At 51.6% G+C, this 22,224-nt stretch overlaps 2 protein-coding genes across 6 annotated transcripts; one reads left to right on the forward strand and one right to left on the reverse strand.

The window, feature by feature from the left end:
* Nucleotides 1-357: 357 nt before the first annotated feature.
* Nucleotides 358-4,234, forward strand: arl16 (ARF like GTPase 16). The gene is made up of 5 exons (XM_088926977.1): nucleotides 358-543; nucleotides 934-992; nucleotides 2,372-2,488; nucleotides 3,021-3,136; nucleotides 3,252-4,234. The coding sequence occupies exons 1-5, from the start codon at nucleotides 483-485 to the stop codon at nucleotides 3,418-3,420; spliced, it is 522 nt and encodes a 173-aa protein (XP_088783103.1). The 5' UTR covers nucleotides 358-482; the 3' UTR covers nucleotides 3,421-4,234.
* A 132-nt stretch (nucleotides 4,235-4,366) lies between these two features.
* On the reverse strand, nucleotides 4,367-21,848 carry LOC148824322 (epsin-3-like). Of its 5 annotated transcripts, none has more exons than XM_088926974.1 (10): nucleotides 21,301-21,848; nucleotides 15,595-16,309; nucleotides 13,503-13,621; nucleotides 10,925-11,014; nucleotides 10,328-10,414; nucleotides 9,517-9,664; nucleotides 8,105-8,278; nucleotides 7,569-7,667; nucleotides 6,432-6,659; nucleotides 4,367-5,897 (listed from the first exon to the last, which is right to left on the reverse strand). In XM_088926974.1, the coding sequence occupies exons 2-10, from the start codon at nucleotides 16,181-16,183 to the stop codon at nucleotides 5,575-5,577; spliced, it is 1,857 nt and encodes a 618-aa protein (XP_088783100.1). In that variant the 5' UTR covers nucleotides 16,184-16,309; nucleotides 21,301-21,848; the 3' UTR covers nucleotides 4,367-5,574. The 5 variants fall into 5 exon arrangements, with proteins under 5 accessions (XP_088783100.1, XP_088783098.1, XP_088783099.1 ...); XM_088926972.1 differs by having other exon boundaries at nucleotides 8,105-8,281; XM_088926973.1 differs by lacking the exon at nucleotides 21,301-21,848 and adding an exon at nucleotides 20,051-20,095 and having other exon boundaries at nucleotides 8,105-8,281.
* Nucleotides 21,849-22,224: the final 376 nt, after the last annotated feature.

Here is a 22,224-nt window from a genome sequence, read left to right on the forward strand (position 1 = left end):
ATAGATGATGACATATTGAAGGAACAACTTTGCCACAGCGCTCTGCAAAATAATAACTTATCTGACAATGTGAGATTGATAAAAACTCTGATAAAAGATGGGAACTGTGAAATGTTATATAGTAGCGTTATGTGCATGAGCAAAGTACAGATTTTCCAACTATGTATGAATTGGTACAGAAATTTATTTGCCAAACACGGAAAGTTAACAATGGTCCTCCGATACCCCCTCCAACATAGCCCACAATCCCTTGCTACTTTCAAGCTGAAGAGACAACCATGGAAACCTCCGGTTTGACCAATTACCATTAAGAATGGATTGATTGACGGCTGTGTAGACCTATCAGGGCGAGGTTGGTCTCCATGGGGTCTGGAGGGGTTGTGAGCGGCGATGGTGGTCTTTAAATAAACAGGCGGCGATTCACAGCAGGACAGGACTTAGATTTTCATCACGGCGCGGCTGCTGTCACCAGTGGCGTGGAAATGTGTCTGCTGCTGGGGGCTACGGGGGTTGGTAAGACGCTGCTGCTGAAACGACTGCAGAATATCCTTCCTCTGGGCTCGTCATCAACCCAGCTGAGGCTATATCACTGCGCGTTGTCGTTTTGACTGTTCCTATAAATCCTCTATACGGCCTGACCTGAATACAGTTATCCACGTTATATAATGACTGTTGCTGTCTTATAGATTCCTGGAATAGGAAATGTGCTTGGAATAATTTCAAAAGTAAACTTTATTTTAAATTCAAAATTAATTCTTCGTTAGTAATCTTTAGGCTTGAATTTAATAAACTTTATATATGGTCCGCTTTTGTATGTTGGTGAGTGTGCTGTGTCTGTAAAACGACACATCCGAAAAGATGGAGAGGTCCTGCTATCCTCTGGGTACAAGTAGTTCTCCTGTGTTCTTGTCACTTTGTCTTAACAAAGTTCACAGCTGAGTCTGAGGGACCACCACTCTGATGTTGGTGAACCACCAGCCACTCTGCCCACGGTATTATTATTATTATTATTATTATTATTATTAGAGGTGCAGCAGAATGAAGGATTTTGAGTCTAGTTTTAAATGCACTCAGAGAAGGTGACTCTGATGTCCTTCAGGACAGAATTCCAGAGCTCTGGGACCCGTAGAGTGTAGATGCGCATGGGGAAGAGACAGAAAACCAGAGTCAGAGGAACAAAGGTAGCGAGGTGCCAAGCCATGAGGAGCATGAGGATTTTGTAGTTGATTCAAAAAATGATAGGAAAGCAGTGCAAGGACTCCAGGACAGGAGTAATGTGATTACTTTCATGTGACCTGGTCAGGATTCTGAACACATTCTGAACATATTAGAGTTTGTTCAGTGTGAGTTTAGCTGCTCTAGCAAGTAGGGCATTGTAGTAATTGAGTCTGGAAAAGACAAATATGTTCACCAGCTTTTCTGATATAGTCAAACTCAACATAGCATACAGTATGGCGATGTTTCTCAGATGAAAGAATGATGTTTGTATAGTATTATGATAGTCAAAAGTCAAGCAAGGATTAAATACCATCCTTAGATTCTTCAGTTTTGATCGAAATTCAAGCACATTGCTGTCCACAGACAGCGTTCCTGCATTGGCTTTATGAAGGTGATGGGAGGTGCTGAGTAGCATGACTTCAGTCTTGTCGCAGTTTAAATGAAGGAAGTTATTGGAACATCCAGGTTTTTATATCATAGATGCAAATATGATATATATGATATATACTGTATATTGGAGAGTTCAGAGACAGCTACGTCAGTTTCAGGTTTAGTATGGACATTGATATGAGTATCATCAGCATAGAAATGACAAGTCAGACTGACTTTAATATCTGACCAAGTGGAAACCTGAATTGCCTGGAGCCCAGCATTGCGCCTTGGAGAACACCAGACTTTATGAGCCCAACTTCAGAACTAAAACCCCCAAGAGAAACAGTGTCGACGATCAGTAAGATAAGAGTTAAACCATTTCAGAACATGTCGGCACCTCCAAACAGTTTCAACATGTGAGAGTAAAGTGTCATAATTAACAGTGTCAAGCAGAACGCAGGTCTAGGAGAATTAGCATAGAGAATGGGAATCAGCTGCCATAAGAAGATCTTTATTTGCTTTAACAAGGCCAGTTTCTGTACTGTGTAATTACATGAATTCAGTAAGGCCCACACTGAGACCCTCAATGCTAACACGAAGAGCTCAATTAATTGTGGGAGCCAAACTGCTCCACTCCTGACATAAAGTTATTGTTTAAACAGCTTTATTTGCCTCAATACACAGAATGAGCAGCCCACAGGCCCAGAACAGTAGTGTTTCTTTTGGTAGTATGCAGGCTGTATGCAGACCAGTCCTCCGCACTGTCCTGCTGTCTCTGCAGGTCGGCACCAACCTCACAGACCTGATGCTTCACAAGAGGAAGCTGACCGTGAGGGAGCTGGGGGGATGCATGGGGCCAATCTGGTCCAGCTACTACAGAGACTGCTCCTCTGTCATTGTGAGTGATGGTTTCACTTGGGGGCGGAACAGTGGTTTGCACTGCTGCCTCGCAGTGCTGGGGCCCTGGGTTCTGTTCTGGACCTGGGTGCTGTCGCATGGCTTTCCACTGGGTGCTAAAGACATGCTGGGAGGTTCATGGGCTTTCTAGCAGAATTGTCCCTGGTGTGTGCACATCTGTGTTTGTGTCTGTGTGAGCCCTCCTGACTGGCGTCCTGTTGAATGTGTATCCTGCCTCGGCCCCTTGCTTGCTGGGATAGGCTTCAGCTGCCCCCCGTGACCCCGAATTGGAGGAAGCAGTTGGAAAAGGAATGGAATTGGGGAGGGGGCAGGATTCACATTCGCTGTATTTCTTCTCCCAATATCATTAGTTAACCACTAGAGATCTGATTTCCTTGAATTCAGTATTTGATGCCCAGCGTGCATCTCCAGGGGACAGCTCCTGATATTCATGTATAAAGGGAAGCAGATGGTTCATGGTCTTGGGCATGCAGCAACAACCTCCTCAGTGACGCCCTCCTGTCTCCTCTCAGTTCATGATTGATGCTGCCAACACCTGCCAGGTGTCTGCCTCCTGTGTGCAGCTGCTGTCTGTCCTCTCTGCAGAGCCCTTGCAAAACGCCGCTGTGCTCATCCTCTTCAACAAGCTGTGAGTGCCCGTGTCCATATTGACGCTGTCCTAGTTCACGTTTGTTTTTGTTTGCTTAGTTTGCTTTTTTTCCTGCTGCCTTTGTTTTTTTTGTGTGTGTGTCACATGGTTCCAGGGATCTCCCCTGCCCCATGAGCCTGGTGGAGATGAAGTCCTTGTTCAGGTTGGACGACATCATCACCTGTGCCAGCCAGCCCATCACAGTGCTGGAGGTCAGTGTGCGCAGCGGCCATGGCCTGCAGGACGTGCTGCAGTGGCTGGAGTCACATCGCCCATCGTGCTGAGGGACTGGCAGTACCTACACAGGCGAGCCAACGCCAGCTCTCCCCTTCGCACCAGGACCCCTGAGAATTAGAAGCCCGGACCACACTCACAATCACATTCATTCCCACTCGGCCAGGATATCCAACTCTTAACGGCACAAGCTTTTGCCTCCTTTCGGTGGACTACCTGCGTGTGTGGTGGGCAGCTGCGTCAGCATGCATAGGCCTCAAAGGAACAAGTAATAGGTTCATTCCTCACACCCGAAGAAGGCTCCACAGCCGAAACGTGTTCTCTTTCTCTTTTCAGCTTGGAATAAACCTTTTACTTGTTGCTTTGCTTCCTGTGCGTATGTGTGTGTTTGTGCTGTTCCGAGCTCTCCTGCATTTCTTTCACTGGCAAGAGGCTTAGTAGTGTCCATCGGATTGTGAAGACGCAACAAAAAACTTTTAAACGCTGAAGACGTGGGACAGGGAGTCCTGGAATCCTTGTCTGAAAATATGCCGAGATGTGAACACGTGTGAGATGTGAACTCTGAAAGAGCAGACCCCCTAAGCATGAACATGCAGCACTGACTGGCCAAGCTCTTGTGGAGTTATAAAGATATACTTAACTAATAACTGTGTCCTACGAGGCACGAGGCACGGAGACCTTCAGGCAGATTTCCTGACCTTGAACTGTTCAGAAGTTAACATTGTAAACTCATTAAGTAATTTAGTCAGTTTTTCCTAAGGGAATACTCTGAACCTCTTGTGTTTTGCCATGTTTTTTATGCTTTTATTGTGCTTTTCTAGCCTTTGCAAACCTTTTTATAAAGTAGAGATGGGTATTTGTTACCAGCTGGTGTTTTTATTATATTTAAATATTGTAATATCTCAGCACTAAACCCCCGTCAATCCCAGTGTGAACTCAAGAGATGCAATGTAAAGAGAGGCCAGGTAAGAAGCTATGCCAAAAAAAGCCACTGAATTAATTCAAATTGTATTTATTTGTTCAATCATATACTTTTATACATATACTTTTAGAGTTAGGAATGTGTTTTCAGGGAACACATTCTTAATTTCACAAGACCAATGTTTCCGTTACAGTGTTGCACTGAATCCCTCACTGTACTGGGCAGTTTGGGACCTGAAAAGAACAAATTGTTATGTTCCTGTTACTGTGCTTTCTCTTCATATACAGTAGGTGTGTACAGACCGTTGTCGGCCTAGCAGTTCCAGCTTGTTACAATCTTAACATGATTCTGTTGGCTTGTTAATTTTGCAGTTTTAGTGTCAAGGCAATGTAGCACAAGTGTGAAAACCTACAGCATTCAGATACATGTCATTAGCAGCATTTCTGGGCTGCTGCCTCCTCCCAGACTTCGCTGGGAAGAGGGCAGCGTGGACAGGTGGAGGCTGTGGCGGGACTGGGACTCAGTCCCAGTGTGATTTAGCGAGGCTGAGGCGTGCCAGGACAGCAGGGTGAGATCATGAACACAGACGGCGAGCCTGCAGTCCCAGTCCTCAGAGCAGAAGGGGCTCTCAGGAGCTGTTCTCATCACAATTCATGGGCAGCAAGAGGGGGAGTATCTGCAGCAGGGGAGATGATGTTGCAATAGAAAAAACAGGCACTCACACCCGTAAGTACACATTAGCAATCATGTTCATCGCATTCCAGCACCCTTTTCACATTTGTTCCTGCTCCACCGGTGAAATGCGAATGCCCCTGACACACGTACACCTGGTGCCAGGTTAAGGCAAGTGTTCGGCTGTGGTAGTGTGCTGCCCGTGCTGGAAAGTGGGCACAGCGAGGGGTGGCACAGCATCGGATCAGGGTTACAAAATCAAAGCTGCGTTTCAGAAAGAAAGGAAAACGGGGGAAAAAAAATCAACTCTCAAAAACCATCCTGTCCCAGCCGGAGGACTCATCCCGGTCAGGCTGGGTGTGGCGGCGCTCCTGCGTGTCTGTGCTCACATGAAGGGGTTCTGGCTGAGCTGGTCAGGCTGTAGGCTGGTGGGTGTGGCGGTGCTCCTGCGTGTCTGTGCTCACATGAAGGGGTTCTGGCTGAGCTGGTCAGGCTGTAGGCTGGTGGGTGTGGCGGCGCTCCTGCGTGTCTGTGCTCACATGAAGGGGTTCTGGCTGAGCTGGTCAGGCTGTAGGCTGGGGGGCGCGGCGGAGCTCTTGTGTGTCCCTGTTCACATGAAGGGGTTCTGGCTGAGCTGGTCAGGCTGTAGGCTGGGGGGCACGGCGGAGCTGAGGGGCAGCAGTGGCTGGGGCAGGGTGCTGGGCAGATCCAGGAGTGCCGGGGGGCTAGTGAAGGCAGGGGCGCCCGAGGTGGGCGGCTGCGTGAGGGAGGAGGGCAGGGTGGCGCCTGCTCGGCTGCTCAGGGGCAGAGGGAGGGAGGCGCTGTAGGGCAGAGGGCCGGGCTGAGGCGACCCCGAGCTGGGGCGCATCTGGTTGAGGGTGAGGCGTGGCTGCTCACTTTGGAAAGGGTTGGTGGGAGATGGAGCACTGAGTCCTGAAAAGAGAGGGAGGTAAAGAAGAGGAGTCAAGATGGAGAAAGTGTGAAGGAGACGAGGAAGAACGAGGGAAGAATGGAGAGGAAGGGGGGCAGGGAGAGGAAGGAGGGAGAAAGTATAGGCACTCCGGTAGTTACTTAGCACTATAACCACAGGGCTGTTCTCTGCTCTTATCTACCAATATAGACAGCAGCTGTACCTCCCTGCAGCTCACAGCTGGCAGCCCACAGCTGAGGTGTTAGTGGGGCCAGTAGGGGGCCCTCACCCTGCAGTCTGTGTGGGTCCTAATGCCGGAGTGTAGTGATGCGGACACTGTACTATAAAAAGGCGCTGTCCTTCGGATGAGATGTAAAACCGAGGTCCTGACTCTCTGTGGTCATTAAGTATCCCAGGCCGTTTCTCTAAAAGAGTAGAGATGTAACCCCAGCGCCCTGGCCAAATTTCCCCCCAGCAGTTCTCCCCTCACCGAGAGCCCCCTCTCCTCGCTCCGCCTGTGCCTCCCGCCCTTACCCCTGTGACCTCCGCCCTCTCACCTGACAGGAAGGGGTTCCTGTTCTTAGCGGGGGGGTTGGCGGGGATCAGCGAGTCCAGGTTGACGAGGGAAGCAGCTGTCGGCCCCAGGAAGGCCTCGGGGGTGCGGCAGGCGCGGGGGCTGGGGTTCCCCAGGGTTTCCCCGAGACTTGTCAGGTCAAAGGACTCGGGGCTGCACCCCCGCCCGTTCATCTGGGTGCTGGGCAGGGGCTCCCCAAACAGGTCCAGCTCTGAGGGGTGCAGGAGAGGGTGAGAGGAGAGAGGGGAGAGTGAGCATCGCAGCCACTGTCAAAATTACTGGGCTGCTTGTCTTAAAAAGTGTCCAAACTATTTTTACTTCGGTCCTTCTCTTTACCTTTACTGATGGTGAGAAAAGGCAAAGCATTTTTACCTTTAATGAACAAATAATACTGTTGTCAGGAAGAATGAGTTCCTGCTATTGAAATCACTTGGGATCTTCAGTGTGAAGTGGAACAAAATCTCCATGGATACGGAGCACCAAAGCACATTTGGTTTTTCGTGGGTGAATTTATCATTGCACACATCTTGCATGTTTAGCAATTTGCCAGAAGCTTTGCAGTGACAGAGTCACATTGTTCATGTGGCCGAATCCAGAAGTCAAATCAAGCAGAGTCCCTCGCGTTTGACTTTCTGTAGGGCTGCATTACTGAACTGCCAATATACAATTCCCATTTCAGAATCTCCTGCTACGTTAGTCCAGTGGCAGCGACCATCCTGCACAGACACCTTTTCACATCAGGCATCAGTTACTTATGATTAGAATTTCATTCCGATGGATGGAAAAAATGAAAAGTCAGATAGGTTGAGTACAGAGATGAGACATACCGGTTATTTAGCTCCTTGCTTCTGCTATCCTATAGGAATTTCTCAAATGCACACACTATAAAAATGCATTCGCACCTGCTTTAACAATTTTAATGATCAGAAATATCAGAGGTGCCTGAGCTCACACTGCACCCAGGGAGCTGGTGCCTGTGAGAGAGCAACAGTGTCTGAGACTGAGGGGCAGAGCAGGAGAGAGAGAGAGAGGTTGTATCGCCAGTTTGCAGTAATACTGTAAATGTTCAGACTGGGCCTGGTTCTGCTGTTCCCTGTCTGCTCTCGGGACGGGGGCCCACCTGCTGTGCTGCCGGACTGGGCAGAGGGGAGTGTTTCCAGTCCGCTGCATTCCACTGGACCCTCCCCCAGCCTGCAGAAGGGGTCTGAGCCGGAGGCACCTGGGCGGAGAGCAGATCAGAGTTACAGAAGCACGGGCAGAAGGGAGCTTTGGAGCACAGTCTGCACCAACGTGTCTTTTAACACGTGTGTTGCTGCAGCATTTACAGTCCAAAAAAAAAACTGCACACTGGCATGAAGAAACAAAATACAAACAAGCATCAATGCAAAGGTTTGTACTGCAATCACCCCCTCCTAAATTAGTTAGCTGTCCAATGATAAAACTGCATTCCTGTCTTGGCAAGCTCATGCTGATGGTGCAGTCCAAGAGCCATGAAAGCTGAGTAGTGAGAAGCCAGTCCCTGTCAAGGCTCTGTGAAGGAGTGTATGAACCACCCCAGAGCAGCACCGCTGAGATCAGCCGGAGCTCACTGCAAGGCCCCCTGGGCTCAACAATGGGCTGACAGTCGCTCTAGAGAGGGAAGCTGTTGTCTTGTACCTGTGTGGTGAGCAGGTGAGTCCCAGGCTTGGGCAGGCGAAGAGCTAGGGCCCCTTAATGTTGACTCCCAGGGGTCTGGTTGGGTCAGCTTGGATCCCCAGGGCTGGGAGGGGGCACTGGATGCAGGGGTTGGTGACCATGGGCTGACTGTCACTGGGCTACTGGAATGAGCACCTGCTGTGAAAAAGATAGGAGGAAAAGCGGGATATTACTCTTCAAGAGTCTCCTGAAATTCCTGTCGTGTCCACTAGAGGGAAGCCCATCACCACTTCAGTAGTGTGCTTTGTTCTCTGTAAGATTTTAAGTAAATGTATACATGTAAGGAGGACATTTGGCCATCTATCTTCTTAGGCTGCTAGTAGAGTCACTGTTTGAGCAACCTGGCTCCATAATCTGTTCCCACTGATTATCCCACTGTAAATAGTAAAAACTTTCCTTCTTCCTCCTGTTCCAGCTCTGCAGAAGTCTGGGTACCCTGATTGTGTGTGAGCTCTGGTCTCAGTGCAGCCCCTGATTGTGTGTGAGCTCTTGTCTCAGTGTGGCCCCTGATTGTGTGTGAGCTCTGGTCTCAGTGCGGCCCCTGATTGTGTGTGAGCTCTGGTCTCAGTGTGGCCCCTGATTGTGTGTGAGCTCTTGTCTCAGTGCGGCCCCTGATTGTGTGTGAGCTCTGGTCTTGGTGCAGCCCCTGATTGTGTGTGAGCTCTGGTCTTGGTGCAGCCCCTGATTGTGTGTGAGCTCTTGCCTCGGTGCGGCCCCTGATTGTGTGTGAGCTCTTGTCTCGGTGCGGCCCCTGATTGTGTGTGAGCTCTTGCCTCAGTGCGGCCCCTGATTGTGTGTGAGCTCTTGCCTCAGTGCGGCCCCTGATTGTGTGTGAGCTCTTGTCTCGGTGTGGCCCCTGATTGTGTGTGAGCTCTGGTCTCGGTGCGGCCCCTGATTGTGTGTGAGCTCTTGTCTCGGTGTGGCCCCTGATTGTGTGTGAGCTCTTGTCTCAGTGTGGCCCCTGATTGTGTGTGAGCTCTGGTCTCAGTGTGGCCCCTGATTGTGTGTGAGCTCTGGTCTCAGTGTGGCCCCTGATTGTGTGTGAGCTCTTGTCTCAGTGCGGCCCCTGATTGTGTGTGAGCTCTTGCCTCAGTGCGGCCCCTGATTGTGTGTGAGCTCTGGTCTCAGTGCGGCCCCTGATTGTGTGTGAGCTCTTGTCTCAGTGCGGCCCCTGATTGTGTGTGAGCTCTTGTCTCAGTGTGGCCCCTGATTGTGTGTGAGCTCTTGTCTCAGTGCGGCCCCTGATTGTGTGTGAGCTCTTGCCTCAGTGCGGCCCCTGATTGTGTGTGAGCTCTGGTCTCAGTGCGGCCCCTGATTGTGTGTGAGCTCTTGTCTCAGTGCGGCCCCTGCCTGGAGTGACGTATTCCTCTTACCCACAGAGTCCCAGGGGTCAGAGGTCCCAGGCGGGTTCCTCCGAGAGATGTGATCGTCATCAGCCGAGAGGTCCCAGGGGTCTCCACTGGTGGACGCAAGTGTCGTAGGCGCAGGGCCAAAGATGTCAACCAGGTCCATTAGAGCCGACTGAGCGAGAGAAAGAGACAGAATCAGGAGAGAGCGATGGAGGAAGAGAGGAGCGAGGGGGAGGGAGCTAGCAGGTCACAATGCCGATGACACACACAGACCCAGGACTGAATGACACCATAAGAACGAGGTGGCAAAGGTGAGAAAAAGCTGGAGATGGACTCAGACCTGTTAAGGCCGTGGGACAGACTGCAATCGAGACTCACTTAAACTAATTAAATTGAATTCTAGATGCGCTGCCTTATGAGAAAAATGTCAACATTCTGTCTTCCCCAGAAATACCAAAAAGGACTGATGGTCCCAGGGGACTGGTGGGCTCAAGATGCAGAGAAGAGTCATATTTATTAAGCATTAAGATCAGAGCTGTTATTTCCAGATAAGAAAACCACTCGGTGGCGCTGCAAGATTTTCCCAAGCTCTAGTGACTGGCCACCAGGTGGGACCAGGGCCATGTGCTAGCAGTAGCTGGCGCCAGGCACACATCACACATCAAGGGCAGGGAGTGCGTCAGACCCCCAGATGGAAACACAGTCTCAGGCACACAGCTGATCTGCACAGTGCAAGCTAACACCTCAGACACTCAGCTGAAAGGCCATTCCAGCAGCCCATGAGATCGACCCATGATGTCGCTGTGAAAAGCCGGTGCCATGCCCACTCCATTACCTCCTGGTGGCCAGAGGCGCTCTCTCGCCGGCTCTCCTCCAGAGCTCTCTGCAGCAGCCTCTCGTCGCCCTGCCGGCTGCGCTGCTCCTGGGGACAGACACACGGACACTGATGAGCACCGCTACACGAGAACAAGCAGACTTCCTCTGCGCGGTCTCAGGCATGATCTGTCACATTGGCGTGTGACAGCAGAGCTGGGAGCACAGATGTAGGCATCTCTGAACCCAGGGAAGAAAAGCTGGCCTGCTGCAGAAAACTCAGCAAAGAGGGAGGAAAAGATTCATTAACTGTGGACATAAAAAAGACTAAAGAATAAAAACCCCACAGTGAGTCACTGTGCTTCCCCTTCAGCAGGTCTGGCAGAGGAGAGAAGGGAGAGGTTCGGTGAAGAGAGCAGGGAGGAAAGTAGTCTGCAGGGCACTCAGCAGGCAGAGCAGGTGAGAGAGAGCCAGGAGCTGAGGACAGGTGGCTGTGTTAAGGCACAGGAGAGAACAGAAGTTATGCAGGGCACCTCTCAGGCTGGAGAGGCAGCAGGCTGAGGCAGTGAAGGGCCCCAAGATCCCCAGCCCCGGTCAGGCCCGGGTCTGAGGGTGGTACCTTCTCGTGCTCCTCCTTGCTGAGGCTGAGAGCGATCTGCAGCTGCGTGTCCTCATCCATTTCCAGGGAGGTGGGCGGGGCCGGCTTGGGCTACAAAGCATCAGAAGGGGGAGGGATTAGCGAATGCCCAGCCAATGAGCAGACCAGCCATCCAAAAGCTCCTCCCACTTACAACACCAGTGAAAGGGGTTCACTTCAGCTCAGAGGTTAGAGAGCAGCCTCTCAGGCCATGATGTTCAGACTACAAAGGCCGACATTAATTTTCATTTATGTATGTATGTGTAATAAAAATCAATGTAAAACTTCAAATTATAGGTAGTGTGGAACCAATTATCATTATTTAAACAAACTTGAGACAGGAGTGAAGCAGGTCTGAAAGCTGGGGACTGCTGACTATACCTCCCTGTGCACCTCCTTGCGGATGCTCGTAGCAGCCTGAAGCTGTGTACCTTGTCTGTCTACTCTGGGAGGCGGAGCTAGAAAGCACCAGGAGGAGGAGACTTTAGGTTGCAGACAATCGCAGTAAGGCTACCCAACAGACTCCACCTTTATGGGTGTGCTCATTTACTGACTCCACCTCATATGCAGTTATATTCAATTAAACAATCATCCACTAAAAATTCCAAACATAATAAGTAAATACATGAGTGTAATTAAGTAAAATGTTTTATACTGGGATTAATCTAGGCACAGCTAATAAGAAAACCTGATAAAGGATAACTGCAGTTCAAATTTCTCAGACAGGTTATTAAATCTCGGTCACAAAAATTCATTGACGGTATAAAAAAATTTGCGAGAGTTCCCATGAATTGCGCCTTGAAGCGGCCCTTCCTGCTCACTAGTCACTGTAATGGCTAATGTAATGCAATGCACAAGTGAATAAGTACAGGTTGTGCAGCAGACATTACACTGCAGTGTTTCAAAGTTATGCAGAGTTAACAAGTATGTACATTTATTGGCAAAACTGCTGTCAAGAGCAATGTTTCCATTGTAATAAAAGAGATGTATTAACAAGCCTGCTTGTTTTTAATGTCATACAACCGCACACATCACAGAACATTCTGTTGCTTCACTCTGAATTGCTTTATACAGCACTGCACAGACCTGGAAATGACTTCTTTTCTGAGATGTAAATTGGAGGTTGTAAATTGTAAAGTAAATTGTTACTTTGTTTATTTAAATTTTATTGTGGTTTGAAATGTACTCTTCAATGCTGATTCTTTCTAATCCCAGGATATAAAAATAGCGTTGCAGTTCCCCTTTAATCCTGGAAAAAAGAAAAGCAGGATGAATCCGTCTTCAAGTCTCGGACCAGACGACACCTGGAATCACCGAGAGCTCTCAGGAGCGAGGGCACCAGGGCCGCAGGGGACACCAGTACAACAGGGATGACATTCACTGACCCCACCCCTGGACAGAAGGGCAGGGGCAGCTTGCGCACCCCTCTGTCTGCAGACCCCCACACGGCTGCACTGGAAACACCAGAGGCCTGGTGCTTCCGCTGAGTGGACACTGGAGTCCCAGCATGCCCCATGGGCCTCAGCCTGCACCCAGACCAAGAGCCTCTGCTGAAAACCAGCTCTACCTGGAACTGTGACTGGATCTGCTCAGACAGATGACAGTCTTCTTTTCCCAAATACAATACATGCATGAGCCCCCCGATTTCTAAACACTGGAGGTGACTCCTTTGGGCTGATTCTGCTAGCAATGGAGGGCAGCTCATGCAGCCGATAGTGTCCCCTCACACAGGCCCGCAGTGAGGTCACAGCAAGGCTGTCGATACTGTGGCAGGCAGAGGGAGAATCAATACACTCAGTTTGGTATTTGCTGATTCCATTGTTTTAGGCTCCCTCTTTATTTGATTTTCCGGGAAAGCACTTTCAGAATCTATTAAGTCAAAAAGAGAAAACTCAATGCATCAACATAAGAATTCACTGCAGAGGCCAAACCTACAAGGATACATCTTGCAGTGACAGAAGACCACACACACTGTGTAACCCCCTCAGCAGAGCAGGAATGCCTACAGCACAGGATCCAGCGCCGGGACAGAGGAATTCTAGAGAAATCCACACAGCAGGCAAGAGAAGAAGGGGGGGGTGCTGATAGAGAGGCGTCTCCCCCAGAGCCATTCCTGTGTTAATTCAGCAGTGGGAATCTACAGCTTCAGCTTCTCTTTCCAAGGGAGTTATTGAGTTATTGATGGAATGAGTGACACACAGAGCTGGCACATCAGTGCGTGTTTTGGCAGTTAGGTTAGGTCCTAATGAACGCGACAGAGGGAAGTGTTTGGCGTGACTCGTCTGGATGTGACAACGGCTACCCAGACCCCCCTCACCATCGCGAGAACTGGGCACAAGATTTATATACGTAGCAAGAGGTGTGAGAGATTAGGATCTAACCGCTGGGAGTTTATTAAAAAGGCTCCCTACTATGCAGCACAGCGACAGACTGTAATTGTTGTCAGTGTAGTGGAAGAATCCCCCCATCTGCAGAGAGCCAGCGAGGGGTCCAGGTGCCCCAGTGACAAATGTCCCTCCTGTACCTGCAGTGCGTTGCCAGGCACCTGTTGCTAGGTTACCTTCTCGCTCTCCTCACGGCTCATGGCCAGGGCCAGCTGAAGCTGAAGCTCTTCCTCTCCACTGGTCTGGGGGCGGGCCTGCTCCAGGTCAGAGGTCAGGTGCGGTGAGGACGAGGAAGCTGGGACAGAGATGGGAGCAAATCAGCCAGGCCTTTGCATTAAATTTATAAACTTCACCTCTCAAAATCATCAAGAACATAAGAAAGGTTACAAATGAGAGGAGGCCCATTTGGTAGTTAGTATTTAATTAATCCCAGAGTATCGGCTCTCCATGATTCCCAAATTTGAATTTTTGATTCTGGAGTTTTTGTGAATATCTTCATTTTTAAAGGCAATATCTGTAAGTAATTAAGACAAAAGTGGGACTAAAATTGGCAGATCGGAATTAATTAAGGCAAACGTTAGGACTAAACTATGACTGTTTAGACCTGGTCATGAATCTAAAAAAGCCCAAAGCTGAGAACTGATCTCAAAAGCCCTTTAAGGATACAAGTCAGAAGTTACAAAGGTTGATAATAAATACGGTAAAGGACGGTACAGTACAGGGTCACTGTACTGCTGCTCAGTCCCGATCTGTCCTCTGCCCTGGAAATCTCCACCTGTGCAGTCAGGCAGACTTGGCAGCACATTGCAGAGAAAGGGACTTGATGAATCAAATTCCTCCCATTCCTCCACGCCGACGAGAGCCAGGCCAGGAATTAGATGCAGCATCAAATAAGCTGGAGACTGAGCTTCACCCAGCCGCTCCGTTCCCCCTGCCTGACTGGCAGCTCTCCTGAGGCTGCGGAGGCCAGACCAGCTCAGCTACTTCACCTCTCGTACTGGATTCTTCCCTGGGAGGGCTCCAGATGGTGAGCTCGGGATGCAGGGCGCCGTGCCAGGGTTTCTCAGGCAGTAAATTCGGATGCACCCTCTTGCAGCAGCTCTGCCTGGACGGCAGCGAGTTGCCAGCTCAGGACTGGTGTGTGCCTTCCAGCCAGTAGTCAGGTGGCATGAAGTAGTTCAGCAGCCTGTTGGAGTGGCACTCCAGTGTGGCACTGCCAGGCAGGCCTGCCAACGCACAGACAGGCTGTTCCATGGGCAGGAACAGAGGAAATCAGCACAGAAAGGAGCCAACACCCCCAATCACTCAGCTCACTGCTGAAACCAGGAAAAGCAGTTAAAAAGGAAATCTGTTCAGGTCTCATTTCTCCATGAAATGCACCCCTCCCAGTTAGACCGCCCTGCTCCACAACAAAAGACCAATACACGAATCCCAGTAAAATTCCTGGGCAGCAGGAGCCCTCGGTGGGAACAGTCTGTCCTGTTATAACACAAATTAATGGGGGAAGAAATTGCTCTTTCAAGGCACCACATAGCTCAGGCAAGAGGATGGACGATATCTTGTTTGTCTGTAAGAGCAGAGGCTATTTGCGGTTGTCACTTGATCGCTGCTATGTCTTTGGCTTTAGACAAAGCCAGACTGGAGCTGCAGTGCAGTCTTTTTATGAGCCGCTCAGTCAGCTTCTGAGCGGAAAAAAGCTCAGGCAGGAGACAGTCTCCCCTGAGAGCACAGTTATTTACCCGCCTGGCGTCTCTCCTTAAGAGCAGGATGCGCGGGTATGGGGGGCACACACTCCAGCCTCACCGTGCCAACGCTGAGGCACATCCTGGCCTCCTGCACTGCAGCTGATCAGCGTTTCTCTCGCGAGCAGCAGTGGGTCTTACCACAAACCCGAGCACACAGCGGAGCCTACAGGAAGTGCATTTAAAACCGAGAACAGTTCTTTACACAAAGGGTGGTGGGAGTGTGGAACAAGCAATGCAACCGAGGTCCTGGCTCCTTTCAAGACGCTCCACAGTGAGACCCTGGGATCAATCAGCAACTGTTTATCAACGGGACAGACGGCACGAATGGCTCCTCTCGTTTGTAAACCTTCTTATGTTCAGACAGTGGTCTGGTTAACCTGTTAAATTTACATGTTTAAGTTTCAGTGACTCTTAAATTGGATCCCCCCCCCCCGCCCCCCCTGAAAAACTTCTCAGATTCCCTGTTCAATCTCAAAGCCCTGCCCGAAGCCGGGGGCCCGGGGGCACAGCGGCCGATACTCACAGTTGAGGGAGGAGGGGGAGCCCCTGCAGTGGTCGGACTCCTCCCCGTACAGTGCGGGCGGGGCAGGCGGGGCGGGCTGGGCGGGGGGGCGGCTGGAGTAGCTGCCCATGCTGGTGGCCACGCCGGCCATGCGCTCCTTGGTCTTGAGGGCGTGGGCGCGCTCCTGCTTCAGGCGGTCCTCGTCGCGCGTCAGTGCCACCAGCTGCTTGGCCTTCTCGCGCACGTTCACGCCCTGGTCCTTGCCGTCGCGGTCCACGTACTGGAAGTCCTTGAGCGTCTGGATGGCGAAGACGTTCTCCTTGCACTGCTGCGCCACGCGTTCTGAGCCCGTCTTGACCAGGTAGTCCAGCAGCGTCAGCGCCTTGTACACGTGGCGCCAGTTCTTGCCGCTGTCGTTCAACCGCTTCCAGATCATGCCCATGACCTCCGTGAAGGCCACCACGTTGAAGGTCAGGTCGGAGATCTCGGACATCAGGGAGCTGGAGGGCCCCCAGGGGTCGTTGGAGGTCGCCTCCCTCACCTTGATCTCTGCCTCCGAGTAGTTGTGCACGATGTTCTTCACCTGCCGGCGCAGGGACGAGGTCGTCATGGCGGCAGACTGGCTGGGAGCAGGCGCCACCCCACCCGGCCCTCCTGGCACAGCGGGGCGGGGCCGCACACGCTTGGATTAGGGGCCACACCAGAGAAGACGAGGGGATCCTGCTGGGGCGCGTGCCTGAACACAGGAGAAAGGGTCAGTCACCCCAGAGGCCTGGCAGCTCCACACGAACCTTTACCATAGTACGCGAGCTGCGTCTACCAGGGTTTCACCATAGTGAAGTCCCGCGGTTTTGCTTCACCAAAGCTTTCCTGTTCTTTACTTTATCTCCAATTTCCCTGTGCCGTTTCCCTGTGCCTCCCACAGCACATGGCTGGAATTCAGATGCAAACTGATATCCACCATGTGACATTCCTGGCCCAATTTAACCTGTGATCCACAGGTGCAAAACACAACGAAAACAGCAAAAACTTCAAAACCGAAGCCATCAGCATCTGAGAAAAAAAACACTCGCACAGGCAGATCTCAAAACTGTAAAAACAGCTTAAGGTATTCTCTGATTGTAATTTTCCATCTTGCTCTTGCTCGGGAGGGTTGGGCTACAGCTCTTAAAAGAGCCGAACTCTGAAAAACCCCGCAGGCAACCTGAAGGAACAAAAGAAACACCCTCCTACACCTGCTCATTGTCTGCTGTGGTCACAGAAAGGAGCAAGGCTCCGTCTTAACTCTTTCACCACCACGTGACGTGACAAGCTAAGCCGTTCTGTACAGGGGAGCTGGTGACTGAGCTGGATTTCCTGCATTCAGAAGCTGCAGCTGAACAAGCACAACACGAAGATCTGGCGCTGCAGCTGTGACTCCAGCACCCAGCCACGCCGCGTCACGGGTGTCTGCAGGGCCAGTCCTCCGGGCTTCACCACAGCTCTTCATCAAACCTCAAACCGTGTATTCCATTCAGACACGGGCAGCTCACCTCTCAGGGAGGAGCGAGATATTTCAAAAGATCCCCAATTGACATCACTAAAGAAAAGAGCAGCCTGAGAGGTAAATTCTTCTCCAGTTTTAGGAGCTGAGGACTCCTGTTGTGGCCCTGTGAGGCCACAGGGAGTCGATGGGGTTTCGTTTCAAACTCTTCTGTCGGGGGAACAGTCACTGAAAGTGATGAACACTTTCACACAAAAGCTCTGGTTCTTTTACAGTCAGAATGGAGAGGGAACAGACCACAGGGCACCCACAGCCTTCCTTCCAATGTAAGAAACATCAGTTAATACTAAACAACGATAGAACTCAAGACAATGCCATTCCCTTCCTTCTTTATGTAGTGGCAGGACGCCAGCCCCTGAAAGTCCTCGAAAACAGGGTGCCAGCTGTGCCAACATCCACTCAGCAAAATTCCATTGAATTCCCCACTGGGGGAATTCAGCAGTCATCCCGAGCCAGTGCGCCTTGGTCCAGGCTGGGAGCAGGAAGCAGCTCTGGCCTCCGAGATTGAGTCAGCGCAGGTGGGGTCTGGAGCTACTGTGCTAACAGCTACAGGGCTGTGCCAAGGAGGTGCGCAGGGGGGGTGAACCTCAGGTGGAAGAGCAGCAGCTCCCACAGCACAGCAGCCCTTTCACAGCTCCAAGACCAGCAGGAAGTATCCTAATCACTCCCATAGTCGATTCAGGTCCCAGGGCAACTGTCTCAACTGCACAGCAGCCTTTACAGTAAATGAGGGGGCGCAGTCTGGGAAACTCTGCCTACACAGTCTCCCTCCCGGCTGCAGCTCTGGAGGGCTGGGCTCAGCGAGAGCTCCTGCAGGCCCAACACGGCTGCCTGGAAAGGCCAGATGCTGCAGTAAGACCAGCACTCAAGAGCACATCAGAGCTCCTGGGCTGCCAGCAGAGCGGAATCAATCAGAAGTGCATTTCACCTTTCTGAAAATAAATGTGGCAGCACAAGGGGCCTGGCTGTTTAAACTGCAGGAGTCCGCCTGGGGGTCCGGCAGGGATCTGACACGGCAGAGGCTCCACCTTCTCGACAGGCAGCCAAGCTCTTCTGTTCCCAGCCCTGCTGGGAAACCGGCACTGTGCTGGACTTTTACTGAGCTTCCAGGAGGAGGAAAGACACCTGGTTTGGTTTTCTGCTACTGCGATGAAGAGGATTCGGTATATTACAGCTCCGCAAAGTGCACAACCTGGGAACCCCAGATCTAAAAGCTAAGGCTGTCAGCTGATGTCTAAGACCCCCTGGCCACGGCAACAGACTTCACTTCACACTGAACAGCAGCAGTGGGTCGATCCGCATTAACAGGAGGAAAAGGGTTTTCCCAGAACAGGGCTTCTGGCCATAAGCATATGCAAAACAGTATTTCTGTACTGCTGGTTGTGGAACTGGACCAACCCGATAGGCATGAACTGTGAGTACTCGCCCCACAGGGTTGTGTCCGAATAACTGTGTCTCAGCGGAGTGGGAACTGCAGACAGGCTGCGTGTGCACAGCGGCCGCCTGCTCGATGGGATGAGGACAGCAGGTCGGGAACAAAGACAGGCCCTGCTGAGCTCAGCGCTGCAGCCTCCTGCACCGTGTGCCTGGGAAAACAAGCTGAACCCCTGACGTCCGCAAATTCCCTGGGCCTCCCACTGCACCCAGCCACCCAAGACCGAGACGTCCAGGCTGGCCCAGCTCTGCTCTGGCTGGAGCCGTCTGGCCTCAAGTCTGGCCTGCTTGACTCGGCCAGCAAATCCGGCCCTCACTCCTCTCCTGTCTCACTGCTGGGCTGTGGGGCTGGACCTCAGTGGAGGACGAAGTGAGACCCCCCTATACCTGAAACACTTTGGAAAGCTTTGGGATGAAAAGCATCATGCAAATGTCATTATTTTTTAGCACTAATAAAAGACGTGTCTCCTGTAGAGCGATGTATGTACCATCCCTGGCTCTCCTCACTTGAGTGGGTTCATGGAGGGAGCCGAGTGGCTGGAGACCCCCCCCCCGATTCCACACAGTCCCCTGTCCCTCTGGTGATGAGCTGTGGGCCAGTGGGGGAGCGGTGATGACATCACACTCCAAAGCCAGTTCAGAGGACATGTGCACATGACTGCCTGCTCCTCGCTCCCCGAGGACTGAGATGCTGCCCTGAGGTGGAACCCTGCCTTCAGCGCCGGCTGCCATCACAACCCCCCAGCCATGCTTCCAGCCTCCCCCTCTCACACCAAGCCTGGGCTGCCTGCAAAGACAGACCAACCAGTTTCTCATCACATAATAAGTATCAGAGCTTAGTCATTCACTCGGTGACAGAGCCCAGTCGATCAGTCAGCACAGCCTGAGATTCACATTGCTCTGCTGGGGGATTTATTTTCATTTTTGTTCTGGTTTTCTTTTCATCTGTGTGCAGAACAGTAGACAGGGCTTATGGAAGAGTATTTCCTGGTGGCTGACTGCAGTGGGGAATTTCAGGTTCCTGTGCTCATGTGCGCACCCGGCACAGTCTGCCACTGATGGGCACTTGTTTGATGGACAGATCAGGTCTCCCCAGTTCGTTTCTCCTGGCCTCCTCTCCTCCCCCCCCCCACCCGCTCGCCCGGTCTCCCTGCTCCCTGCTCCCTGCTCACAGGATGTGGGGCGAGACAGACAGAGTGATGGCCAGCGTGAACAGTCATTTCACTTCTGCAAACACACATGGCCGAGTAGGAAACAAAGCTTGAACAGCCCTGCACCTCAGGTCTGTAGTAAAGTGATACAGGAATGTATAAATTACACATAATAGTCCACCATTGTTCCACACCCGCCTCCCTGTCATTCTTTGCTTCGTGCGAAGATACAACGAGGTCCCTGTCAGATCTCGGGTGAGCAGGGACTCTTGAAGTCCGTCTCCAGCAGGAGCCCTTGTACCAGTCTGACTGAACACAAGTCGAGGTGACCACAGAAACACAGACTCACCGCAACCCACGCCGCCCGGAACACCACTGCTGAACCCGTCTGTGCGTGTGTTCCGCACAACGTGTCGGGTTTAACTGACCTTCTCTTTACAGGAATACATTGTTTCACTTGGCTGTTTCAGCCTGTCGCCAGTCCCCTGGAAGCGGGGCTGTTGTGTATTTTAATGGCACGCAGGGCAGCGCTACCGCTCCTGACCTTGATGCGGACAAGCGGAGGGATACAGGACGCGCAGCCAGACCCGCACAGTTCAGCTCTCAGTGCGGAAAAACCGCAGCGCTGGAAACTAACCTGCGCTCCCCTAAACAAAAAAATGAAGAACAGTAAGAAGTGCTGAGCAGTCGATAACTTGGAACGCGTTTCTCTAGTCTTCATGACTAACAGGTAATGCGACGCCAGGAAATCTGTGCTAAACCACTGACTGATTGTTGCCCGTGGTAACCGTGGCCTCGCCCGGTGCGGACAGACAGGTGCCCGGGCGCGTCACATCTCAGCAGAGAACATCTCCGTGCATTTCCGAATGCAGTCCTAGAGCATTCGCGCTTGAATAAATCTTATCAGACCTGCACGGGAGTGGCTCTTGGTCACCGCTAAGATATGTATTAGCCATAAACTGCCGTCCCTTCCTTACACGAGAAGCTGCTGCAGTATCCCACTCGGGAAGCGCTCTGCACCCCGCTGTCTGCAGGTCCGACTGCGCGCCAGGGACTTGTTCTGAAGCGTCCCGTCTAATCTCTGAATGCACAGATTATGTAATCTGTGCATTCAGCCTCACCTGGATAAAACTCGAAACTTTTAACATCCACACAACAACCCACACTAATCAAGATGGAGGCCGTGTGCGGGCTGGGGGCGACACCAGTAAAAGCCTTTCGAAGCCAAATCGCGGTCGTGAACAAGATCTGGAGCTGGTGTACACGTGGCCGGAGGAAACCTGTGCGCTTCGCTCCTGCGGCCGGGGAGGCGAGCGGAGCTCTCCGGGCTCCCAGCGCCAGGTGGGGTGCGAGCAGACCCCGGGAAGGATCATACCATCGCAGTTCATGTATGCGTTCACAAAACCACGATTAAAGAATACAAATCTGGCGTGAGTGTATCGCATAGTACCTTGCGTCAAAAGGAAAACAAATGCTACAAGAAGCCCCGTATCGTGACTCAGCTCGGCTGCTGCTTGTAGAAACGTCACCTCTCTTAACCGATCTACCCCACTCAATTCCGGCCACCACAACCCCCCCGTGGCACCGCGGGCCGCTTACCTTTCTCATAGTCCACCCTTCATCCAGCAGTAACTTCGCAGCCACTACGCCGGCAACAGCCCCATTGAAGCTCACGGGTTCTCGTAGATTCGATACAAAACGGCACCAAATCTGCAGAAACTGCCCTACAGTCCAGCGGCGGAAAAAAGACGGACCTTCTTTTCCGAGGCCCCGTCTCCTCGATTGATGTTTGCGAACGGTAACGCGTTATGCGCTTATTTCTAACAAGCTCGCCGTCCGATAAAAGTTGCTTGTCTTGCGATGTCAGTGCGAACGCCAGACGCGCATCCCCGCAGCGGAGGACGGCTCCACACGGCCGTGAGGGAGGGACGGGTGCGCGCAGACTGCGAACTTCGCCGAATCAGCCTTTAACCCGCTCGTCCCCGGCGCGCAGCGAGCTGGCCGCACTCCGCAGCCACGGCGCCGTGTCCAGAGCTGCACTCTGTGGTCTGCGAGTCTGCGGAAGTCCGCTTACCAGCAAGAAAATACTGTATCACTGCACGATTCCTTGAGGTTTTTGGCCAGGGCAGTGGTTTCGGTATCTGTCTGAAGCGGCAGGCAGGCTCCCGGCGCAGGAGTCTTTGGGAAGTGGGACATGACCCATTTTCAATCCTCTCACTTCCCGCTCCCCTGGGAAATTAGCGTGGCTTTGGCTACGAACACTCTCCCTCTTCCCTTGAGCGAACCGTAACCCCTCCACAAATAAACACAGACACTAAAATAGGGCTTCAGTAAAACCGAAAGGGATAAAACGAGATGTGATTCAGTGCTTGAGGAACAAAAACAGAATTAAACTACACATCTTGTTTAACTCTTGGTTAATAGAAACTTGTAGATACTATTGCAACACAATTGTTTTAATGGCACAAAACACAACTGTCTTTTATTGTTTAAACTGTTTTGCACCAGCTGAATGAAATATCC

The sequence above is a fragment of the Atractosteus spatula genome, chromosome 11 (assembly GCF_055471065.1).
Source record: "Atractosteus spatula isolate fAtrSpa1 chromosome 11, fAtrSpa1.hap1, whole genome shotgun sequence".
Lineage (NCBI taxonomy): Eukaryota > Metazoa > Chordata > Actinopteri > Semionotiformes > Lepisosteidae > Atractosteus > Atractosteus spatula.

What these genes read in the sequence shown, in the direction of transcription:
- arl16 (XM_088926977.1), top strand. Translation starts at nt 483, where the DNA reads ATGTGTCTGCTGCTGGGGGCTACGGGGGTTGGTAAGACGCTGCTGCTG. An exon ending in GCTGCTGAAACGACTGCAGA is followed by an intron (nt 544 to 933) that starts ATATCCTTCCTC and finishes AACAAAGTTCAC; the next exon opens with AGCTGAGTCTGAGGGACCAC. An exon ending in CACCAGCCACTCTGCCCACG is followed by an intron (nt 993 to 2,371) that starts GTATTATTATTA and finishes CTGTCTCTGCAG; the next exon opens with GTCGGCACCAACCTCACAGA.
- LOC148824322 (XM_088926972.1), bottom strand. Translation starts at nt 16,183, where the DNA reads ATGACGACCTCGTCCCTGCGCCGGCAGGTGAAGAACATCGTGCACAAC. An exon ending in CTCACCTGCTCACCACACAG is followed by an intron (nt 7,668 to 8,104) that starts GTACAAGACAAC and finishes CTCTCCGCCCAG; the next exon opens with GTGCCTCCGGCTCAGACCCC. An exon ending in CAGGAACCCCTTCCTGTCAG is followed by an intron (nt 5,898 to 6,431) that starts GTGAGAGGGCGG and finishes CTCTCTTTTCAG; the next exon opens with GACTCAGTGCTCCATCTCCC.